The 25,477-nt window shown below is 44.9% G+C and overlaps 1 protein-coding gene across 1 annotated transcript in view; it reads left to right on the top strand.

Moving 5' to 3' along the window:
• LOC120026858 (heterogeneous nuclear ribonucleoprotein L-like) overlaps window positions 1-23,834 on the top strand; it is a 61,925-nt gene extending 38,091 nt beyond the window's left edge. Inside the window, exons 8-14 of the mRNA XM_038971576.1 lie at window positions 4,492-4,563; window positions 5,781-6,001; window positions 6,481-6,602; window positions 8,216-8,417; window positions 8,876-8,933; window positions 9,334-9,432; window positions 23,616-23,834. Of these exons, the coding sequence (XP_038827504.1) occupies window positions 4,492-4,563; window positions 5,781-6,001; window positions 6,481-6,602; window positions 8,216-8,417; window positions 8,876-8,933; window positions 9,334-9,432; window positions 23,616-23,671 (830 nt within the window). The 3' untranslated portion in view covers window positions 23,672-23,834. The remainder of the gene's footprint in view (window positions 1-4,491; window positions 4,564-5,780; window positions 6,002-6,480; window positions 6,603-8,215; window positions 8,418-8,875; window positions 8,934-9,333; window positions 9,433-23,615) is intronic.
• Window positions 23,835-25,477: the final 1,643 nt, after the last annotated feature.

Raw genomic sequence — 25,477 nt, 5'->3', positions numbered from 1 at the left:
CCAGAGAATAAAGCAACACAGATGAAAGGGCTATTGCTAATCCCCCCCTCCTTTAATCTTTCATTTTGTCATCTATCTATTTTACTACTCAATCGGTGAAAACATCATAGAACCTGTTCATAACAGAGCCTATTCCCCTGTCCCTTTGCTGAGCCCATACCAATGAATTGATGCATATTCATTTGATATACAGATACACAGTGCATTCGGGAAGTATTCTGACCCCTTACCTTTTTCCACATTTTGTTACGTTACAGCCTTATACTTAAATGGATTAAATTGTTTTTCATTCTCAGGAATCTACACACCTACACATACCCCATAATGACAAAGCAAAAAAAAAATACAAAAAATTGCACATTTAAAAAAAATAATAATACAGAAATACCTTATTTACATAAGTATACAGACCTTTTGCTATGAGACTCGAAATTGAGCTCAAGGGCATCCTGTTTCCGTTCATCAACGGTGAGATGTTTCTACAACTTGATTCGAGTCCAACTGTGGTACATTCAATTAACTGGACATGGTTTGGAAAGGCAGCCACCTGTTTTTTATAAGGTCCCACAGTTGACAGTGCATGTCAGAGCAAAAAAAAAAGCCATGAGGTGGAGGGAATTGTCCGTAGAGCTCCGAGACAGGATTGTGTCGAGGCACCGATCTGGGGAAGGGTACCAAAAAATGTCTGCAGCATTAAAGTTCCCCAAGAACACAGTGGCCTCCATCATTCTTAAATGGAATCAGTTTTGAACCACCAAGACTCTTCCTAGAGCTGTCCGCCCGGCCAAACTGAGCAATCGGGGGAGAAGGGCCTTGGTTAGGGAGGTGACCAAGAGCCCGATGGTCACTCTGACAGAGCTCAAGAGTTCCTCTGTGGAGATGGGAGGACCTTCCAGAAGGACAACCATCTCTGCAGCACTCCACCAATCAGGCCTTTATGGTAGAGTGGTCAGACGGAAGCCACTCCTCAGTAAAAGGCACATGACAGCCCGCTTGGAGTTTTCCAAAAGGCACCTAGGACTCTCAGACCATGAGAAACAAGATTCTCTGGTCTGATGAAACCAAGATTGAACTCTTTGCCCTGACTGCCAAGCGTCACATCTGGAGGAAACCTGGCACCATCCCTGCGGTGAAGCATGGTGGTGGCAGCATCATGCTGTGTGGATGTTTTTCAGCGGCAGGGACTGGGAGACTAGTCAGGATCGAGAGAAAGATGAACGGAGCAAAGTACAGAGAGATCCTTGATGAAAACCTGCTCCAGAGCACTCAGGACCTCAGACTGGGCGAAGGTTCACCTTCCAACAGGACCCTAAGCACACAGCCACGACAACGCAGGAGTGAATGTCCTTGAGTGGCCCAGCTAAAGCCCGTTCTTGAACCCGATCAAACATCTCTGGAGAGACCTGAAAATAGCTGTGCATCGACGCTCCCCATCCAACCTGACAGAGCTTGAGAGGATCTGCAGAGAAGATTGGGAGAAACTCCCCAAATACAGTTGTGCCAAGCTTGTAGCATCATACCCAAGAAGACTTGAGGCTGTAATCACTACTACTGTAATCACGTATTCATTAGGGGGGGGGGGGGGGGGGTATTTATACATTTGCAAAATGTTCTAAAAACCTGTTTTTGCTTTGTCATTATGGGGTATTGTGTGTAGATTGACAAGGGGAAAAAACTATTGAATCAATTTTAGAATAAGGCTGTAACGTAACAAAATGTGTAAAAAGTCAAGGGGTCTGAATACTTTCCGAATGCACTGTACAATAGCATTGTCCCCACACCAAATATTATAGCTTTGCAATGCTCAATAAAAGAGAACCCTTGGTCTCTGAATTTGAAGCTCTCGTGTACTGGGGATGCTTTAACAATATGAGGTGCTGTAGATAGACTACAGCGCGTAATCATATTCATATAAATGGGAGCATGGTTTTTAACCAAGCAGAAAGCCTGCCTTGTGTGACTTGGGCTTGATTAAACGTCCGTTGGACGGTGTGATTGACACGCCAACCCCGATTCCAATTCTCTCGCCACAAATGGAGGGTAAACAGTGTCTTATCACCCACAAGCCAGGGCTGCTCTCCAATCGATCGCCTTGCCGAGTATTGGATTTTGAAGGTTTGTTTGACTTTGACGGCGTCAAGGACTTTTTGCCGTGGAGTTGAAGATGTGTGGTCAGCTTCCAATTGTTTCTATTGACCGGAGGAAGGAGTCAGACAAGCAACTAGAAAAATAGCAAGAGGCTGAAAATAAAATGCTGACATGAAAAACGGCTGAATAATAATGGATTGGAAGCACTTTTGTGCAAACAGAGAGAAATTAAAATAAAACAGCCCCACACAATCCTCTTGAGCCACAGACGGTAAATTTAAATCCTAATCAGCTTGCATTTTGGGGAAATTGAAATGCTATATTCGCACTCAAAAAGGATTTGTTCAGTGTCTATACAGTAGCTTATTATACATACATAGAGAAGGACAGCGTGTAAATAGATGTAATTCTTCTCATCAGAATCACATAGTAGTTTATGGATGTTGTCTTTCAAACCTCTTGTTCGTTCTTTTGAGTACATTGCCTCGAAGGTACTCAAGAACATTGCCTCAAAACACTTCAAGTAAAGTCTAGAAGTGTATTCACACCTGCAGGGGACGTGCCTTATTAAACATTTAGATAAGACACGAGAGAAACACATCAGGTGTGTTCCACACATCTCTTACCTCTTATCTGTAAAAACAAACAAAAAAGTTTCACGGTATAATTTTTGCCGCTCTATCGTTTTATTTATTTATTGATCCCCTATGTACTGCCAGGTTTATGTGGGCAGATACAATTTCCATAGATTTATCCCAACTACTGGGATGACGTCATTGTCAGAGGCCTCTCTGTATCTCTCGCTCTCGCTCTCTCCCCTCCTCACTCTCTCCCGCCGTCTCTCTCGCTCTTCCTCCCCCCTCTCTCTTTCTCTCTCTCTGCCAGTCTGTCAGGCGAATGGCGAACCTGTCGGCTCAGTGCAGGCATCAAGGCCACTCCTCCTCTCCTCTCAGTTAATCCTTCTCCTCTCCCCTCTCTCCTCCCAGTTAATCCTTCTCCTCTCCCCTCTCTTTGAGGTTTCTGTACAAGTACGGCAACTCACCAATCCCACCGGTTCCTGTCCGCCTAACTGCTCGTTTTGTACCAATTAGCTTAGCTCTGCATGAGCTCGGTCCCCTGTGGACGGCATGCGTTCTCTTTTAACCCAGCGCTGCACCTTCCGTTTGTGTCTGCGTGAGCAGCACCAGTTCTCTCTCGCATTGTTGAAATGAGACTTTGAAATTATGTTCAAATGATGTGACGCAGGTTGAGTCAGTGGTGCGTGTGCTGAAAGACACGTGCACGTGAACAGCGCACACACACACACACACACACACGCAGTCTGGCACACACACTTCTCTCAAATCCTCAGTGTAACGGGGTTCACTGAGTTGACGGTTGTGCATAGGTCATTGAAATACTCACGCCACCAACTCCCACCAACACCTCGAAAATGTTAAGGAATCCTTTCATATTAGATTGTTTGATGAGTGAGGGATGCAGTGAGATAGCCTGGTCCTATATCTGCTTGTGCTGTACAGACAAAGCCCCATAGAGGTATACAGCACAAACAGATCTGGGACCAGGCTAACAAAGACGGAGGCTGTTTCCAGCAATGCTCCGTATAGTAGTCTGTAACTTCATTGGGACACCTTACATGAAAACAATGATATTACATATGCTTCAGTCTTTGTTCTGACAGCACCTAGAGTGGGTTTGTCTGCGACTCTGCCAGTAAGCTGCATTAGGGAAAAGATGGGCTGAAAAGACTCTTATCTTCGTTCTGTTTGTCCCTTTCCTGGTTCACAGTAAGAGGATTAGGGCAGAAGGCTGCTTCATATACCTTTTTTCCATGTCAATGCGTTTTCCCTCCTATCTGGGTCAACGTTTCCACCCGAGGCCATTGAACTGTAACTGTGACATTTTAACTGTCATTTTAACAAACCCCTCTTCCCGAACACCCACCCCCCCCCCCCCCCCACACACACTTTTTTTATCGTTCCTCTGCAATTCACCCAGGCTCAGTCAGCCAAGGAAGAGGAATGTGTCATTTGAAATGAAAGGCCAAATGTGAACCAAACGTGTCTTGTTTTGCTGTTATGCCAATTACCACAAGTGTCAAGTAGTGTCTAGATTTGCTGTTACTAAATCGAATCTGCTTGCTTAGTATGGTTTTATGGTTTTCAGTCATTTCTAGGCTGGCGTGCAAATGTGCCAATTTGTGTGTGTGTGCGTATATGTGCTTGTGTGTTAGTCTTGTGTGTGTTAATCCCATGTGTCCATGTGTGTGCCTGTGTCTGTTAGTCTCAATGTGTGTGTATCTGTGCGTGTCTGTGCATTTTGAGGGGATGGATGTGCAGTTGGCACCTGGTGGCATTGTCACTTCACATTTGCCTTACACTGTGTATTCTCTCTGTGTTGCAGAGCGGGGGAAGGGGAGGCAACGCCAGGCCATTCTGGGAGAGCATCCGTCCTCCTACAGCGACAACGGCTATGGTCAGTGTCGCTCAAATTCGCTGCCTCTCTTTATCCCTCCCTCCCTCGCTCTTTCTATCTTTTTGTCTCATGTCTCTCCCTCACACACACACAAACACACACACGCGCGCACACACGCTTACTCCCTCTCTCTTTATCCCTCTCATTGTGACTCATCTCTCTCCTTCTCCATCTCTCACTCCCTCTCTCAGCATCTCTCTCTCTAGATCCCTCTTTCAGTCTCCTCTCTTTCAGTCTCTCTTCTTCCACCTTTCTCCCAGCCTCTCTCTCTCTCTCTGTATCCCTCTCTCAGACTCACCATCTCTCTCTCTCTCTCTCTCTCTCTCTCTCTCTCTCTCTCTCTCTCTCTCTCTCTCTCTCTCTCTCTCTCTCTCTCTCTCTCTCTCTCTCTCTCTCTCTCTCTCTCTCTCTCTCTCTCTCTCTCTCTCTCTCTCTCTCTCTCTCTCTCTCTCTCTGTGTGTGACTGTCATTGTGCAGCTGGGCTTTGGGTATCCTGTAATTAAGCTCCATCCCCTACAGACACATACATCTGGAGGAGGTGGTGGAGGTTGGATGGATGGAAAAACAGGGGGAGGAGGGGTGGTGTCTGCGTATGTATGTGTGTGTGTGTGTCATATAGTCATAGGTGTGCGTGTGTGTGTGTGTGTGTGTGTGTATATGTGTGTGCCGGGAGTTTGGAAAGAGTGTGGTGATGTGAGCGGCTACTCTTGAAGGCACTTGGTAATTAGCAAGATCTGCAGGGGAAACGGGGTGCAGTGGTGTAGAAAATGGTCTAGGACCTTTTTTGGTACTGCTGGGATTTTTTCTCCTTCTTCGTGGGGGGCTGAGGACTGGGGGCTGAAGACTGAGGGGAGAAGTTTGCACTGTCATCTCAACCATCCCCAATAAGGTCATCCAATGTCTGTGGCAGCTTTTTCTTGTTCTTTCTTTCTTTCTCTCTCTCTCTGTCTCTCTCTGTCTCTCTCTCTCTCTCTCTCTCTCTCTCTCTCTCTCTCTCTCTCTCTCTCTCTCTCTCTCTCTCTCTCTCTGCCCCCATCTGTCTCTCTCGTACTCTCTCTCTCCATGCCCCCCTCTGTCTCTCCCTCTCTCACCCACTCTCTCTCTCTCACTCTATTTCTTTCTCTCTCTCTCCCTCTCTCTCTCTATCCCCCTACCCTCATCTCCCCTCTCTATTTCTCACTTTCTCTCACTCTCTCTCTCTCTTTCCCACTCTCCAGGGTCACACTGCCCCCTGCTGCCCGTGCCCAGCAATAACAGGTACAAGAGGAGCTCCCCCCATGACGCCCAGGAGGTGGTCGCCTACCCCCTGCCCCAGACCTCCTCCTATATGGGCCACGCCTCCAGCTCGTCGGTCGCCATGGTGAGCGGCCTGCACCCCGCCAAGATGAACTGCACCCGCATCTTCAACCTCTTCTGCCTGTACGGGAATATTGAGAAGGTCAGTGTCAGCGACTGTTTTCACACGCGATTAAAGCTAGATTGGATTGCCTGGATTGCCCCTTTTTAAATGAGAGGGTTGAGGGCAGTCGAGTGACAGCTAGTGTGACTAGGGGGTGGATACAATCAAAGTTGCCATGGCAATCTTTATGCAGTAGCTTTGGTTACAGAATCACTGCCAGCGACCTACCACTGTGAGGGGAGTGCCTACCAGTTTGATTCAATTGAACCCTGAACCGTAATATGTTTTAGATTGAGACTTATTCCAGTTGGTCTCTGTACTAACGTGGATTAAAAACAAAAGTGTGCTCAGTGATTAGTTGACCAATTGAATCAAGTGTGCTGGTACTGGAGTAGTACTGGCGTAGTCGAAGAGAAGCCATTGGTAGAGGAAATGCAAAGTAGAAGTCGCCTAGTAGAATATCAGAAGGTCTGTATTGATTCACAGTGATGCCATTCGGTCTTATTTACGCCCCCCAGGTGAAGTTTATGAAGAGCGTCCCGGGCACCGCACTGGTAGAGATGGGAGATGAGTACGCTGTGGACCGATCCATCACACACCTCAACAGCATCAAGGTGTTCAGCAAGAGGCTCAACGTCTGGTGAGGAGGTTACATGTTTCACCTTTGACCCCCCCCCACCCCCTGAACCCGTAGCTTGATGAGCGTGACATTCATCTTTCCTCGATACCTCGCGTCGTCTCTCCTTGCCTCCTTTGTCACAATACGTTGGAAGAGCAGGTGTAAGGGAAGAACCTTGGAGCTCCTCCTCAAATGCGTTTTGAGAAGGAGGCAAGAAGACAGGATGCAAGGTCATTTTTTGAAAGAGACATTGTTTGAACACTTAGAACCTATTGGTCCCCTTGGTTTCATCTAGTTTTAGATCAATAATTACTTCTAGGAAGGAAGGAAAGGAGGATTTTAGAAGGATTTTAACAGGGCCTCTACCATGATACTTAACAGCATGCTTTCGCTAACGCAACAGAAACAAAAATGTATAGTTTTGCTTACATAACTTGTAACTCTTTATTTTGGCCTGACATAAAATAAAACTTTCCTTCAGTAAATGTTGTAATTTATGACCTAAATATACCATTCTTACGTTTCGATAAAAAATGTCAACATTTACTTTAGAAATAGCTATTACCATCATCATTATCATCAATCTGTTGCTTTAGCAAGTTTGTGTTTTGGAATCTTCAAAAGCGTTAGGACCAAAGGACACTTATTTGTCTCGACAGCGTTATTTGTCTCGACAGCGTTGGCTGTTCAAAGCCTCCGTGTGGGTTGCGTTGCGTTGTCCTATCAAATTGGCAGCCTCCATCTATCAGAATAATGAATTGCCTTAGCTGCTAGATCCAGTTTAGATGAGGCTTCGTTCAGCTCCGCTGGGCCTCAACCCTTGCCGCAAGGAATTCAAACAGCATTTCATTATGTTGGTGGACGGTCCACCACCAACTGACTGCATACCCAAATCTGAAGACATTGCTGCAACATGTGGGGCGTTGTTTGTAACATGCTATATGTTGTGAAAGAGATGGATTTCGTGGCATAAAATACATTGTTTTCCATAGCATGTTATAAACAATGCCCCAAAATAGTATAGAATGTTACAATACAAACAATGCCAGAATAATTATAGCATGTTATTAACAATGCCCCAAATAGTATAGAATGTTACAATACAAACAATGCCAGAATAGTTATAGCATGTTAAAAAACGGCGCTGCAATAGCAATAGTTATATCACTAGGCCTCTAAATGAGAGACTGCATAGCATTGAAAAATCTAAAGGGCATTTCATAAATCCCCTTCAAACCGTTGGGAGTTAGTCTCTTGCAGCACTAAGCCGATACGTACCTAACCTCTTGTTCCCCTCGGCCCTTGAGAGCCAATTTGTTATTAAAGGGTCAAGACACGTCTTCCTATCCCTATCTGTACCTTGGCCTCATTAATGTATAAACCCCATTTAAAATGCTTCCTTTTTGTTCATCCACTACAGGAGAGCTGGAAACATAGAATTACATATAGATTCTCTATGGCTGGAAATCTATCAGCTGCGTTCTGGTTCCTCTCCTTTACTCATCTTCTTATCTCTTCCCCATCCCTCCCTTCCCTTGTTTATCATTCCTGTTACACACTCTCTATCTATCTGTCTATCTATCTATTGCTCTATCCATTCATCCCTCCCTTCCTCGATCTTTCCCTCCCTCCAGTGTGTCCAAGCAGCACGCGGTCATCCCCAGTCAGGTGTTTGAGCTGGAGGACGGCAGCAGCAGCTACAAGGACTTCGCCATGACCCGGAACAACCGCTTCAGCAGCGTGGGCCAGGCGTCCAAGAACATCATCCAGCCGCCCGCCACTGTGCTGCACTTCTACAATGTCCCGCCCTGCATCACCGAGGACGAGCTGCAGAGGGTGGGTGTGGAGGGGAGGGAGGAAGGAAGGGGTGGGTGTTTAGGCTGGAATGGTGACTGATGTCTAGAGAGGCGGGAGGTGGGGTTAAGGGGAGGTTGAACCCTTTCTATAGTGGAATTAAACGTTTGGATGACCCTGAGAATGGGTAACAGGAGACACCTGCCTATAGCGTAGAGAGGACACAAGCAAGTGGGGTGATTGTTCTTAACATTTGAATAAACAGGAATTAAAATGTTTGCAATATGTTTGCAATAAGTTATTTGGCATCAGACAGACAGTGGCCCAGTGGCCCTCCAAGACCAGGTTTGAATAACACTTGCCTGTAGTAGCCTATTTATTGTCCCGTGTTGAGATTCACATCATAACATCGCCATCTAGTGGATTATTTATACAAAACACTGAATGAAGCAATGTTGACGCAATAGCTGAATCCTTTCTGTCGTGTGCTTTCTGTTTAGTTATGTACAGAGCATGAGGTACCCGGTTTCATCAAGTTCAAAGTCTTCGATGCAAAACGTAAGTTCCATTCATTGTGTTGGACTAAATGGACGTTATGTAGCATGAGTCAATTCAGTAGAGGTACTAGTCATAGACATTCAGCTGTTCTTCTAAATGTGTCAGCAACAGCTAGGCACCTAAATGTAATTAATAAGGAATAACATAAATAGATAAGTAGTATTCTACTATGATTTATATGAATAGACCACTATGAATACTTTTCTATAAATGTTCATAAATGCTTTCAGAATTATCACACTCGTTGTAAATGCTTATGAATCGTAATGTGTATCAATGTTTACGAATGATGAAATACATATTAAATGCGTATAACATATTGTTATTTATTATTAACAAGCACTTTCACATGTTATCTTTTCCAATCACTCTCTTTTCAATTTGGCCGATGTTCTTCTAGCCAGCTCCAAAACGATCTCGGGCTTATTCGAATTTGACAACAAGACACACGCTGTGGAGGTTCTGACAGTCCTCAACCACCACCAGATCAGAATACCAAGTAAGTCCTGTGTCTTACTCCGGAGAGAATGCTTGCTTCAATGGCAGAAAAGTAGAGCGAGAGATGATGAGAGAATGATAGAAAGAGAATGGGTCACAAGGCAGTAGGCTGGATTCAAACCTCTGCCAGCACCATATGTGTGCCAGAGACTGTAGCCCTAGAAAACCGCTAGAAAACCCATGCCAACTCATTTGTCTCTTTTTAAGTGACATCTTCAAGACATTTAACATGGTTCTGACTGCAACTATCCACCTAAAAAAAGATATATATGGTTGATGCCGACACCCACGCCTACACGGAAATCGAATTAGCATAATACAAATGCAATTATTAAGAGGCTAGATACAAATAGCTAATCCTGGCGACCAATGTTCTAGCATGAATTTATTGAGGCATGCCGCTCAGGGATGTGAAGGTGTTACAAGCATGGTCTATGTGTTTAGTGTAATTAACAACTATCAAATGAAAAGCAAAGAGGCAATCAAATAATGACTCTGTAAAACGAGGAATGCATTTACTCAATTCAACTAATATTAATGTATTAGTCACGAAAGACATGAGATTCAAACAATTACAGTGTACATGAAATACGTGATACATTACAGCGTAACACAGAGTAAATTACTATCACCAATAGGCTAAGACTTAACGTGGTTACACATGTCTTCAGTTCAGAATAATGTCTTAAAACTTCTTATGGCTGCAATCCCGTTAACGGGATCGATATGACAACAGCCAGTGAAAGTGCAGGGCGCCAAATTCAAACAACAGAAATCTCATAATTAAAATTCCTCAACCATACAAGTATTTCCCACCATTTTAAAGATACACTTCTTGTTAATCCCACCACAGTGTCCGATTTCAAAAAGGCTTTACAGCGAAAGCACCACAAACGATTATGTTAGGTCTCCGCAAAATCACAGAAAAACACAGCCATTTTTCCAGCCAGACAGGAGTCACAAAAAGCAGAAATAGAGATAAAATTAATCACTAACCTTTGATGATTTTCATCAGATGACACTCATAGGACTTCATGTTACACAATACATATATGTTTTGTTCGATAAAGTTCATATTTATATCCAAAAACCTCAGTTTACATTGGCGCCATGTTCAGAAATGCCTCCAAAATATCCGGAGAAATTGCAGAGAGCCACATCAAATAACAGAAATACTCATCATAAACCTTGATGAAAGATGCATGTTTTACATAGAATTAAAGATAAACTTGTTCTTAATGAAACCGCTGTGTCAGATTTAAAAAAATCTTCACTTACCTTTGCTGATCTTCGTCGGAATGCACTCCTAGGACTCCTACTTCCACAATAAATGTTTGTTTTGTTCGGTAATGTCCATCATTTATGTCCAAAGAGCTACTTTTGTTAGCGTGTTTGGTAAACAAATCCAAAGTCACGAAGCGCGTTCACTAAAAGCAGACGAAATGTCAAAAAGTTCCGTAACAGTCAGTAGAAACATGTCAAACGATGTATTGAATCAATCTTCAGGATGTTTTTAACATAAATCTTCAATAATGTTCCAACCGGAGAATTCCATTGTCTTCAGAAGTGCGATGGAACAGAGCTCCCTCTCATGTGAACGTGCATGGTCAGAGCATGGTCAGCTCATGATAGACCTTACTCATTCCCATCTCCTTCGGCCCCACTTCACAGTAGAAGCATCAAACAAGGTTCTACAGACTGTTGACATCTAGTGGAAGCCGTAGGAAGTGCAAACTGACCCATATCCCACTGTGTATTCGATAGGCGATGAGTTGAAAACCTACAAACCTCAGATTTCCCACTTTCTGTTATACTCACAGACATCATTCAAACAGTTTTAGAAACTTTTAGAGTGTTTTCTATCCAATACTAATAATAATATGCGTATATTAGCAACTGGGACTGAGGAGCAGGCAGTTTACTCTGGGCACCTCTGGGCACCTTTTCATCCAAGCTACTCAATACTGCCCCTGCAGCCATAATAAGTTTTTAAGAGAAAAAACTGTGTGTCTGATACACTTAGGAGCTTGGTAGCAAGTTCTCAAAGTATGAGCAAATTCACTCCCCTCTTAACCAAATTCAAGCAGGAACGCACCCCCAATCTGAATGAACACTTCTTAACACTTTACTAGTGAAAACAAAAGGTAGGAACAACACACCCAGATTCTTATATAATCAACTCAATTTTAATGTTATGATGGACAACAGGAACGTGCCTAATAACCCGTCAACCCAATATACCATTTTTTTTTAATTATTTAACCTTTATTTAGCTAGGCAAGTCAGTTAAGAACAAATTCTTATTTACAATGACGGCCTACCCCGGCCAAACCCTAACCCGGACGACGCCAATTGTGCGCCGCCCTATGGGACTCCCAATCACGGCCGCGTGTGATACAGCCTGGAATCAAACCAGGGTCTGTAGTGACGCCTCTATCACTGAAATGCAGTGCCTTAAGACCGCTGCGCCACTCGGGAGCCCAAAGACTCGTCCCCATACCGGGAGTCAAACCCGGGCCGCCTGGGTGAAAACCAGGAATCCTAAATGAATATTCCGCCATCCATCCGGACAATGCCAAATATAATCAACACGCCAGGCTAGCCACTAGACGCCTGTTCATCACTGGCCTTCATCATCGTTCACATCGTTCACATTCGACTACAATACAAGTTAAAGACATGTTTGTTTTATTCTTCCCTTGTGCTCCTCCCTTACACAGCAGGTATTCACCTTCACACTGGCCCGACAACGCAAACAAAAGCCGATAGACTTTGGGTCTTTTTTTTTTCTTTTTTTTACTGTGAGGCAAAACAAAAATGGAGCCCCCCTCAAACAACTCCATCGTGTGCTTTCATTATTTGTTTTTGTGGCAGAGGAGGAAAATTGCAGGAGAAAGCTTTGTATTCTCTAGTAATTTACATTTACATTACATTTAAGTCATTTAGCAGACGCTCTTATCCAGAGCGACTTACAAATTGGTGCATTCACCTTATGACATCCAGTGGAACAGCCACTTTACAATAGTGCATCTAAATCTTTTAAGGGGGGGGGGGGGGGGGGGGGGTCAGAAGGATTACTTTATCCTATCCTAGGTATTCCTTAAAGAGGTGGGGTTTCAGGTGTCTCCGGAAGGTGGTGATTGACTCCGCTGTCCTGGCGTCGTGAGGGAGTTTGTTCCACCATTGGGGTGCCAGAGCGGCGAACAGTTTTGACTGGGCTGAGCGGGAACTGTACTTCCTCAGTGGTAGGGAGGCGAGCAGGCCAGAGGTGGATGAACGCAGTGCCCTTGTTTGGGTGTAGGGCCTGATCAGAGCCTGAAGGTACTGAGGTGCCGTTCCCCTCACAGCTCCGTAGGCAAGCACCATGGTCTTGTAGCGGATGCGAGCTTCAACTGGAAGCCAGTGGAGAGAGCGGAGGAGCGGGGTGACGTGAGAGAACTTGGGAAGGTTGAACACCAGACGGGCTGCGGCGTTCTGGATGAGTTGTAGGGGTTTAATGGCACAGGCAGGGAGCCCAGCCAACAGCGAGTTGCAGTAATCCAGACGGGAGATGACAAGTGCCTGGATTAGGACCTGCGCCGCTTCCTGTGTGAGGCAGGGTCGTACTCTGCGGATGTTGTAGAGCATGAACCTACAGGAACGGGCCACCGCCTTGATGTTATTTGAGAACGACAGGGTGTTGTCCAGGATCACGCCAAGGTTCTTAGCGCTCTGGGAGGAGGACACAATGGAGTTGTCAACCGTGATGGCGAGATCATGGAACGGGCAGTCCTTCCCCGGGAGGAAGAGCAGCTCCGTCTTGCCGAGGTTCAGCTTGAGGTGGTGATCCGTCATCCACACTGATATGTCTGCCAGACATGCAGAGATGCGATTCGCCACCTGGTCATCAGAAGGGGGAAAGGAGAAGATTAATTGTGTGTCGTCTGCATAGCAATGATAGGAGAGACCATGTGAGGTTATGACAGAGCCAAGTGACTTGGTGTATAGCGAGAATAGGAGAGGGCCTAGAACAGAGCCCTGGGGGACACCAGTGGTGAGAGCACGTGGTGAGGAGACAGATTCTCGCCACGCCACCTGGTAGGAGCGACCTGTCAGGTAGGACGCAATCCAGGCGTGGGCCGCGCCGGAGATGCCCAACTCGGAGAGGGTGGAGAGGAGGATCTGATGGTTCACAGTATCGAAGGCAGCCGATAGGTCTAGAAGGATGAGAGCAGAGGAGAGAGAGTTAGCTTTAGCAGTGCGGAGCGCCTCCGTGATACAGAGAAGAGCAGTCTCAGTTGAATGACTAGTCTTGAAACCTGACTGATTTGGATCAAGAAGGTCATTCTGAGAGAGATAGCAGGAGAGCTGGCCAAGGACGGCACGTTCAAGAGTTTTGGAGAGAAAAGAAAGAAGGGATACTGGTCTGTAGTTGTTGACATCGGAGGGATCGAGTGTAGGTTTTTTCAGAAGGGGTGCAACTCTCGCTCTCTTGAAGACGGAAGGGACGTAGCCAGCGGTCAGGGATGAGTTGATGAGCGAGGTGAGGTAAGGGAGAAGGTCTCCGGAAATGGTCTGGAGAAGAGAGGAGGGGATAGGGTCAAGCGGGCAGGTTGTTGGGCGGCCGGCCGTCACAAGACGCGAGATTTCATCTGGAGAGAGAGGGGAGAAAGAGGTCAGAGCACAGGGTAGGGCAGTGTGAGCAGAACCAGCGGTGTCGTTTGACTTAGCAAACGAGGATCGGATGTCGTCGACCTTCTTTTCAAAATGGTTGACGAAGTCATCTGCAGAGAGGGAGGAGGGGGGGGGGGGGGAGGGGGAGGAGGATTCAGGAGGGAGGAGAAGGTGGCAAAGAGCTTCCTAGGGTTAGAGGCAGATGCTTGTAATTTAGAGTGGTAGAAAGTGGCTTTAGCAGCAGAGACAGAAGAGGAAAATGTAGAGAGGAGGGAGTGAAAGGATGCCAGGTCCGCAGGGAGGCGAGTTTTCCTCCATTTCCGCTCGGCTGCCCGGAGCCCTGTTCTGTGAACTCGCAATGAGTCGTCGAGCCACGGAGCAGGAGGGGAGGACCGAGCCGGCCTGGAGGATAGGGGACATAGAGAGTCAAAGGATGCAGAAAGGGAGGAGAGGAGGGTTGAGGAGGCAGAGTCAGGAGATAGGTTAGAGAAGGTTTGAGCAGAGGGAAGAGATGATAGGATGGAAGAGGAGAGAGTAGCGGGGGAGAGAGAGCGAAGGTTGGGACGGCGCGATACCATCCGAGTAGGGGCAGTGTGGGAAGTGTTGGATGAGAGCGAGAGGGAAAAGGATACAAGGTAGTGGTCGGAGACTTGGAGGGGAGTTGCGATGAGGTTAGTGGAAGAACAGCATCTAGTAAAGATGAGGTCAAGCGTATTGCCTGCCTTGTGAGTAGGGGGGGAAGGTGAGAGGGTGAGGTCAAAAGAGGAGAGGAGTGGAAAGAAGGAGGCAGAAAGGAATGAGTCAAAGGTAGACGTGGGGAGGTTAAAGTCACCCAGAACTGTGAGAGGTGAGCCGTCCTCAGGAAAGGAGCTTATCAAGGCATCAAGCTCATTGATGAACTCTCCGAGGGAACCTGGAGGGCGATAAATGATAAGGATGTTAAGCTTGAAAGGGCTGGTAACTGTGACAGCATGGAATTCAAAGGAGGCGATAGACAGATGGGTAAGGGGAGAAAGAGAGAATGACCACTTGGGAGAGATGAGGATCCCGGTGCCACCACCCCGCTGACCAGAAGCTCTCGGGGTGTGCGAGAACACGTGGGCAGACGAGGAGAGAGCAGTAGGAGTGGCAGTGTTATCTGTGGTGAGCCATGTTTCCGTCAGTGCCAAGAAGTCGAGGGACTGGAGGGAAGCATAGGCTGAGATGAACTCTGCCTTGTTGGCCGCAGATCGGCAGTTCCAGAGGCTGCCGGAGACCTGGAACTCCACGTGGGTCGTGCGCGCTGGGACCACCAGGTTAGGGTGGCCGCGGCCACGCGGTGTGAAGCGTTTGTATGGTCTGTGCAGAGAGGAGAGAACAGGGATAGACAGACACATAGTTGACAGGCTACAGAAGAGGCTACGCTAATGCAAAGGAGATTGGAATGACAAGTGGACTACACGTCTCGAATGTTCAGAAAGTTAAGCTTACGTTGCAAAAATCTTATTGACTAAAGTGATTAAAATGATACAGTACTGCTGAAGTAGGCTAGCTAGCAGTGGCTGCGTTGTTGACTTTGTTAGCAAGTGTAGCTGGCTAGGTAACCTCGATAGCTAGCTAGGTAACCTCGGTAACTGGCTAGATAATTAGTCTAAACTACACAATTGTCTTAGATACAAGGACAGCAAAGACAACTATGTAGCTAGCTAACACTACACTAATCAAATCGTTCCGTTGTAATGTAATAGTTTCTACAGTGCTGCTATTCGGTAGAAGTTGGCTAGCTAGCAGTGTTGACTAGGTAGGAGAACGGCAGCGCGGCGGACGAAAATAGCTGGCTAGCTAACCGATAATTACTCTAGACTACGCAATTATCTTAGATACAAAGACAGCAAAGACAACTATGTAGCTAGCTAACACTACACTAATCAAGTCGTTCCGTTGTTCCGTTGAATGTAATAGTTTCTACAGTGCTGCTATTCGGTGGCTAGCTGGCTAGCTAGCAGTGTTGACTACTACGACATCCACTTACGTCCAATCATTCCTATTGAGTTTTCTTAACTCGATCGAACCCAGCCTCTCTGATTGTCAAGGCAATTCCAATTAACTGGTCATTGTTGTTTGTTTGCTGTTGGAGGCTGGAGGGAGTTAATGTGCCCAGGGGGTCGTGGCGGAACCGTGCCTTCATGATCTCCTGATCTGTCTATTGATTATAGAGGTTGATACGATGGGGCCTAGAGGGTGCACCCGGCTTCCTTATAACGCAGCCTGCTGTCTGCTCCCCATGTCTTAGTGAGGCTGTGGAGGAGGGTTGGTTAGATCTGTGGGGGTTATAGACAGGGGGTAATGTTTGTGTGGGGAGGAGGGGAGAGTTGGTGTGGGGAAAGGGTTGTGGTTGTGAGGTGTGTGTGCGAGAGAGAGAGAGAGAGAGAGAGAGAGAGAGAGAGAGAGAGAGAGAGACAGAGGAAGACAGAAAAAAAAATCACTGAGACAGCGCCACACACACAGAGTGTGTGTTGTTTGTGAATGTGTGTGTGTTGCTCAATGGCCCAGGCAGCAGCCAACCATTGCTGTCGTCATCTCCACTTCACTCCTTCCCTCCTCCTCCCCCTCCACCCCATTATCACCTGGCGCATCAATGCAGCCAGTGTAATTGGAATGATCAAACTCGGTTTTCCAATAATGTGGACACTATCATCACCTCTAATGAAGTGGATAGTGGCTCTGGCGGCTCCAGCTGAAACCGCAGCTGGGGGATGGGTGGAAATACACCTGGGACACGTCCCAAATGGCACCCTATTCAAAGTGCACTTCTTTTGACCGGGGCCAATAGGGAATATGGTGCTACCTGGGATACATCCCTGACCAAAATGGGCTTAACACATTTGTTCTCCTCCACCACCAAGCCTTTTAGATGGCCGGTTTGAGTGTCATCTGTGTGTAACATTGGTGGGAAATGGCGTCACGAACGATAAAGATGTGTTTGGATACAGGAGCTGTGACATGTTAAACATGGCTTCTTTGCCTGGTACTGGAGAACAACTGAGAAGTCAGTAGGTGAGATGATGGTCTATGCTGTACAGTAGAACAAGAGGGATGGTATGATGGTGGTCTACTGTATTCAGTGTCTATTCATGGTCTGATTGGGTGCATTGGAGGTGTTCTGGTTAAACTAGGGGATGCTCTCTCTCTCTTTCTCTGTCTCTCTCTCTCTCTCTCTATACTCTAGTATCAGTTACTCCTAGGCTTTCCATCCCATCCTATCTAGCCACACACACAACTCCATTTGTTCCGTCAACGGTCTGAGAGAGCAGCTTGTTAACTGCTTCACTCCAGTGAGCTTCGGCAGTGATGGCAGGGAGGCAGCGGGCCCACCGGCTGCAGGCTGCACTGGCTCTAATGGCCATCACAGCCAGAGAGACAGAACCTGGCCAGATAGAATGGCAGAGGGAGGGATGGGGAGGAAGAGATTGGGGGGGACCATAGTGTGAGAGAGAGAGAGAGAGATTTACTGTAAATGTTTGTTTATTTCACTTTTGTATAATATCTACTTCACTTGCTTTAGCAATGTTATCATATGTTTCCCATGCTAATAAAGCCTATTGAATTGAATTGAATTGAATTGAGAGAGAGAGAGAGAGAGAGAGAGAGAGAGAGAGAGAGAGAGAGAGAGAGAGAGAGAGAGAGAGAGAGAGAGAGAGAGAGAGAGAGAGAAACACAGGCGTATTCCAGATCCGATCATTGAAAAACAACTTATAGGTTTCTGCTTGTCCATCTAACAAAACGTAAGGGGAGGGAGAACTCGTAAAGAAGGTGTTGTGTGTGAGAGAGACATGTCAGGATGAGTGGAGAATTGCTGGATGTTGCTGCAGTTTGCTGTCTCTGTACTTCTCAGTGGACTTAGTGGGTCGTGCCCTGCCATGTTCCCAGAGTGCTTCAACAGTGCTTCGTGGGGGTCACACACAGGGCTTCTGGGTTGAAAGAAGAGCTATTCTGTTCTTTTTTTCATTTCTTCAGGGGACGTGTGGGCTTGTTGTGCGTTTAGGGCACGTTTCAGAATCAAACGTCTTTCATCTTGTTCATGTCGGTGTGGCATAATCAGTTTATGTTTACACGGATACCAGAATAATACAATACAAGACCTGAGGAAATGACATTTTAACAGTGACATTTTGACAAATTTATAAAGGGCCCTACATCACATCTGGTTCATGTCGGTGTGTTCAATACAGTAATCAGCAATGTTTACACGGATATCAAAAATAATACCTTGATCCATCTGCAAATAGGGCAACACAATGGAAATCGGAGGAAATTACACTGCAGCTGGAAAATGTTCTCTTGCGTTTTTCTCTCAGGAGAGCGTGACATGGGCTTGTTATTCATCATTCATGAATAGGAAGATAATGGTTATTTTGAGCAGCGTACTTCACGATCCCAGAAAAAGGTGAGCGAGAGGAACCTATTTTGCCGGAGTTAAAGGAAACACTAACACTCTAATTGGTTAAGGGTTACTTGAAATAAAGGTTTGCATTCCAAATGGCACCCTTTCCCCTATATAGTGCACCACTTTTGCCTAGGGCCAAGTAGTGCACTACGTAGGGCATAGGGTGCCATTTAGGATGCAGAGGGGCTTGTTTCCTTGTGAGCGATAGCTATACTAAAGTGTTCTTATCGAGGAGTTTTGATAACAGTTTGTAAAGGAAGACATTCATACCGTACAAAGTACATTACACAACATGGCACAAAGCTGATCTCATGGTGTTGTGAGCCGAGCTATTAGTTAGAGGGTGGGAGGGTTTTCCAGTGTTTGTTTGTTTACTGATGCTGCATGGGACTGAAGAAAAAAAAACAGATCAAAACAGCCAGCACCATCTGTTAACAAAAGGAAAGTCTATGACCTAGTTTGAGCACAGATCGCTCCAAATGCAGGATCTCCTCTCTCTATATCTCTCTGTCTGTCTGTCTCTCTCTACTCTCCTAGATCAAACATCTCTCTCTCATTATCTTCCCATTGAAAATAGAGGCTTTGGTAAAAGACACTCCACTATGTTGACTACACCACATGTAACATGACTGTTGAGGTCGATTAGGCTGCTGTGTGTGTTTTTTATTTTATTTAACTCGGCAAGTCAGTTAAGAACAAATTCTTATTTACAATGACAGCCTAGGAACAGTGGGTTAACTGCCTTGTTCAGGGGCAGAACAACAGATTTTTACCTTGTCAGCTCAGGGATTTGATGTAGCAACCTTTCAGTTACTGGCCCAACAATCTAACCACTAGGCTACCTGCCTGCCATGTGCTTGTGCTGGGTTACACAGTGTCTTTAACATGGAGCCATTGTATGGAACTAGAAGTGCTGTAGTTTACCACTACCAACTATGCTACCACTTGTGGGCTTGAACTAACTGTATGTAGAGTGAAGAAAAGTGAATAATGTGACAACAGAAGATGAATCGGTTAGCGATTATACCCCTTGACAGCAAACAGGGAAGCCAAGTAAAAAAAAAAAAAACAAACGACACAGAAAATAAAAATAAAAAAGTAGCCTCCAGTTGGGAATAATAGAAAGGCACTGAAAAAAGACAACAAACCATTTTAGTTCCTATTTAAAGCTGGGGATGGTAATTGGTGATGCACCTGAGCAATTGTTCCTGAACGCTGTTGAAAAGAGGTATGAAAAAAAAATAATACGAAAATGGAACATCTCCACTGGGGGACAAGCATTATTATTTGCAGGGACCAACAGAAAACTAAAATAAACGTTTGGAAGAAAAGGAAAATAGAACGGCCGATAGCTTTCGATTAAAAATATTTTTTAAAGTGAGGACTATTTTCTGTTCCATTTGCTATTATTTCCTATTTCGTAACAGGTTGGAGCTGAACAAAGCCTGTTGAGGGAAATGGCCCCAGTGACTATAAACAGGACTGGTAGTGGTGGTTGGCGGTGGTTTCTACAGTGAATACAGGGATTTCATCTTTGACTAGTTTCTCAGTTGGCTAACTATCTTCCAGGATCAAGCTACTACCAGTCAAGTATGGTGGCTGGTGGTTTTGCACTCGGCATACAAAGATTTCAGCTTTGGCTAGATTGCCATTTTATTTTGCTATCAAATAACTTCCAGAAACATCGTTAGAACTACCACTCAAACAAGGCAGGCTATAACAACTCCACAAGTGAGACATTTTCAGTTCTTCTCCAGAGACAACCAGTTACATCCAAACCTAACCGATTTTCTGTGTTGAGGTTTAAATTCATTTCTCACAGGATCTTATTTATCTTACTACATCTCGCTATAGCCCAAGCGTGTCCTCCTCAGGTGAGGTTGTAGGCAAATCTCGCTTTCTCTGTCTCTCTGTCTCTCTGTCTCTCTGTCTCTCTGTCTCTCTGTCTCTCTCTCTCTCTCTCTCTCTCTCTCTCTCTCTCTCTCTCTCTCTCTCTCTCTCTCTCTCTCTCTCTCTCTCTCTGTCTCTCTGTCTCTCTCTGTCTCTCTGTCTCTCTCTCTGTCTCTCTCTCTCTCTCCCTCTCCCTTTCTTTCTCCCTCTCTCTGTCTTTCTCTCTCCCTTTCTTCCTCCCCCTGTCTCTCAGTCCTCTTCTCTCTCTCTTGATCTGTGGATTGAAAAGCATGCAAGCAATTCCTTGGTGCTGACAGCTGTCCTGCTCTTCCGTGGAGCGAGGTTCACACTTTGTGTCTGGGACTGGTGATGAGACTACTGAAGTGTGATGGTGATGAGAGTTATTGACTGCGTCCCAAATGGCATATTGAATAGGCTGCTATTTGGGACACAGGCAGTATTATTACCCCAATACCCAGACTAGACGTCATGTTGTTTGTGGCTATTTCTTGACCTCTCACAGTGTTAAATATGGTTCTTGATTTACATTTTCCCTTGTCCTGTTGTCTGCAGTATTGACTTTCTGAGTTGAGGTGCTGCTAGAAATGTTGGTCCTGTATGTTAGAGTTCAGTGTGGTCATATTGTTATTGACGGTTAGGTTGACTTGAGGGGTTTGCACCTTCATGGTTGAGTTTACATTTCCTAAGTTGGAGTGTTTTTTCCCCCTTAACTTTTGAGTACCAAAGGGTCATTTAAGTTTGATAGATATTACCTAAGTTGAAGATTTATTACTGAACTAATTTGTTTTTCTCTACATTGGATGAACGGAAGCTTTATTTTCATCGAGTGACGAGAAGCCAACCAAGCAAGGTATGGCTTTATAACCAGGGAGCTGTTGTCACGCAAGCGAATGCACAAATAGAGCCCTAGGGGTGCTGGAGCACCTCCCCCATTTGCCCTCCTTTTTTTTCTCTATAAATTGCCTATCCAACTAGATCATTTCTCATTAACTCATGAATCAAAAAGTCCCCTCCCCCGCCCTTCTGCCACAGTGAGTGTGGCAGTGCGTTGCTGCGCGTGTCCTCGCCACATCGTCACGTGCACGAGCTTCCCACCTGCAGTGATTTTGAAAGAAATACCACCATGGGTTACTTTGACATTTCGAGCACGTGTTGTGTTATGGTCAGGGACACGAAAGAGGGTGACTGCAGTTCGCATCTGTTAGTAGCAGAGCAAATTCAAACCGAGTAAAGAATAGTTAGTAGAAGTGTCTGAATGGAATGAAGGTCGATCTTGAGCACCTGCCCCATCAAAGGTCTGAGCACGACCCATGAGGGTCATGAGGGTTGCATCATGAGGGTTGCATCATGAGGGTTGCATCATGAGGCATCATGAGGGTTGCATCATGAGGGTTGCATAATTCCATAACAAACAACGATAGGGTGTGGCGACTTCACCATCAATTAATTATGATGCAACATGCACAAAAGATACGTTGATGTTGCGACCACGCAGTAATGCTGTTCACTAAAACACTCTCACCCTCGAGGTAATAGACCTAAATAGGCAGTCATTAATTGAAGCCACATATTTAGAGTTGCTATGAAGTGTTTAAGTATTCATTGAGATTCATGAGATGGTACATCCCATATGCACAGAAATAGCAACTTGCCTGCAGACTTATCTACCTTTCAAGTTATCTTTCAAATGAGCATATACATTGGCAAGATGGTATTTTATGATAGTAAAACGCATTAAAAGACTTGAGTGCAACGAGTATATCTGGGAAACACCTTTTTTTATCTGCAATTCAAATTTTAATCACTACCTTGTTAATTAAAAAAAACTCCTGCTCACATCATTTTGATCAAATCATTCCACATTAATTGAGTTTCATTATCAGAAAATCATCATCAATCTGAAGTCCTGAGAATCACATGCTTCCCCCCCAAAACCATTATCTTTCCTTTTGCTATTTTTACCAAATTGAAATAGAAAATGTGCTGGACAGCTATTCGATGAGGGGGTGCTCCAAACTCAAAAATAACATATTTTTTAACATCAAAAATGTTTGAAGATTGCAAATATTCATGATGATAGAAAGCTTTTAGGAAGAGGAGGATAAATACCTCCGATATTATTACAAGTATGTCAACAGGATGAGAGTGAGAGAGAGTGAGAGAGAGAGAGAGAGAGAGAGAGAGTGAAAATATCATTCCATGGACTACAGCAGCAGACTAGACAGTCACAGTGCCTTGAACTGTGTCCAGCAACAGCAGATCTATTCCGAATGTTGTTTCTTTCTATATACAGTACTTCTCTGGCGTATTCGTCCTATTTAGAAGGAGCTCTTGAAAACTGTATTCACTCCACCAGTGGGTGTCTTGAGGAAGGATAAGCAGTGGATGAGAGGGAGTATGACACGGTGATAAGGCTGAACAGGGCTTTACTAGTAATAAAGGCTTTCATACAGACAGCCTCACGCCACAGTCTCTTTGTGGGTGGCAGTCCTAAGGTCCCAGTTAGCTGAAAATAGTCCGAATATAAGGAGTAACCCCTTGAGGCAACACAACACACACACAAACACTCACTCCATCATTCGCTCACTCACACATAATATGCACATACATGTATACTGACTCTACACATATATCCTGTTGCCTATCACCTTACCCCTATACATATCTACCTCCGTCACTCAAGTATCCTTGCACATGTAAATATGGTATTGGAACTGACTTTTCAAATATTTCCTGTATATAGTATGCTTATAGTATGCATTTCACTGAACTTGTGCATGTGACATTAAAACTTGACACATGATCCTGACTAGTAAATACCAGGCATTCAGTTGAAATGTTGATGCATAAAGAGACATGACATGTTATAAGCATTATTAAAATACATTATAAAGGCTTGTGCATGCTTATAACAAGTAGTAAACAATTATACCGGTAGGGTACCTCCCCTGTGATCTAGGAAATCTATAGAGCAAATGCACAAATACACACACACACACACACACACACACACACACACACACACACACACACACACACACACACACACACACACACACACACACACACACACACACACACACACACACACACACACAACACAAAGTAAATGTATAGAGTTAAACGTGTGTTTAAGTCATGTATTTTTTATCTTCTCCTCATCCCTTCTTCCTATTCTGTCTTTCCATCTGCAGATGGTTCCAACCCTTACACCCTCAAGCTTTGCTTCTCCACTTCCTCACACCTCTGAGACCTGGAAAACCAAGATGGCCGCCGCACTAGTTCGCCGTCAACCAGGAGAGAAGCGGATCGGGGAGAAAGGAAGAGCACCCGATGAAGGAGAGCGAAAGAAACAACGCGAGAGTGGAGAGTCAACACACTTTCTCGGACCTGAGAATGGAAAAGCGAGGAGTTAAAAACACTCAAGATCACCCCCCCCCCATATGAACTATTTTAATGGATTATTTTTGTTGTATTCTTTCCTTTGTTTACAAAAATGATTTGAAGGAGCTGCAAGTGGTTGGGCTGACAGTTGTAACTGACAGAGGGAGAGGAAAGCCCAACTATGCATCCTGGCAGGGCTGCTTACTCTGCACCACAATTGATTTGACATTTCCTGTGCTGATTTGATGAGGGCCCGAATTTGACTTCTGTCTTTTTGTTGCGTGACCTATTTTAGTGGTCAAAAGACAGTGGCCTACGGTACATTTTCATTCCTAAACTGATGTCAATGGCCAGTGGCCAGTTTTATAACTTTCAGAAGATTCCCAAAGGGCAGCTGGGATAAAAATTACAAATTGAAACCAATGGAGGGCAAAACAATTTAGGCGGTGGAGGGCTGCTCTCAGCTAGGGGAAACACTGGTGGAAACTAGTGGAAATGCGTGTGCCTAACTCTGCAATATAAGAGATTACTCAGTGTTTGTAAATGAACAACCCGTTCACATTATATTGTACATATGTGTGTATAGCAGTTGAGTGGGTGTCCGGGCACTATGTTAATAAGAGCAGTTCCTTATGGAAAAAAACTACATTTCACATGTGAATTGTTCCAAGAAAAAACATTTCCATGTGATTTCAAATCGTATGATTTTCCACATGTGAAATCAGGTGGTTTTTCTGTAAGGGGTGTTTCTAAACTTTTTCTGTCAATGGTCCTCTTCTTTGGAGGGCCATTTGAATTAAAACTAAAATGAACACTTGAGACTGTCAGCTTACTATCTGATAGTCAGCAGCAACCCGCCATGTCGGTCCCTGGATCTAGGGTTGGAAAATACTCAGCCGCTACGAGACGTCTGTCTTCTCTCAAGACTACATTTTTTTGAAGAAGACATTTCAAACTGTGTTTCAAGCGTTCCAAACCCTGAAGGTCCATGCGGGTTGGATGTGTTTAGTGTTCCTAGTTATACTGTGTCTCCATGTTTGTACTTGGCCCACCACCACCACGTCTGAAGAATTCACTGTGAGCATGTGCAGTCATTAAAACATTTGCCAGTCGATACACGACGATGTCATTTTATTCTCATTCCGATAGGCGCCTATCCAATTAGCATTCTATTATATATTCAGTTCTGGTAACACTTTGCAATAAGGTTACCTTTAAGGGGTTATAATTTGTTTATTATTTAATTAAACATTTATAGAACATTAAATCGCTACTAAATTGAATTTGAACAATGTCATGTTTCATGATACAGAGAGGGAAATTCAGCAGTTTAGCCAGATCAAAGTTGGACTGGCAGTTCCTGACCTAGATTTTGGTGTCCTGACATCTAGGTCACAGGGTTATGGAAACCACTTTTACACTTTAGACCATTTGAAGTTATGTGGAAGCAATTGAGCAGGCAAATCATATTATGATTATGAGCAAAATGATTTGAGGATATAGTCGTCATCGATTTTGGTCGCATCTTGGCATTCGGCTGGTCCCCACAGTGAAGAGGTTTGCAAAGCGTCTTGCTTGGAAAAGCAATTGCCAAACTATCAATATACAATACATTCGGGGAAGTATTCAGACCCCTTGACTTTTTACACATTTTGTTACTTTACAGCCTTAT

The sequence above is a fragment of the Salvelinus namaycush genome, chromosome 2 (assembly GCF_016432855.1).
Source record: "Salvelinus namaycush isolate Seneca chromosome 2, SaNama_1.0, whole genome shotgun sequence".
Lineage (NCBI taxonomy): Eukaryota > Metazoa > Chordata > Actinopteri > Salmoniformes > Salmonidae > Salvelinus > Salvelinus namaycush.
This window is presented reverse-complemented; position numbering and strand designations above follow the sequence as displayed.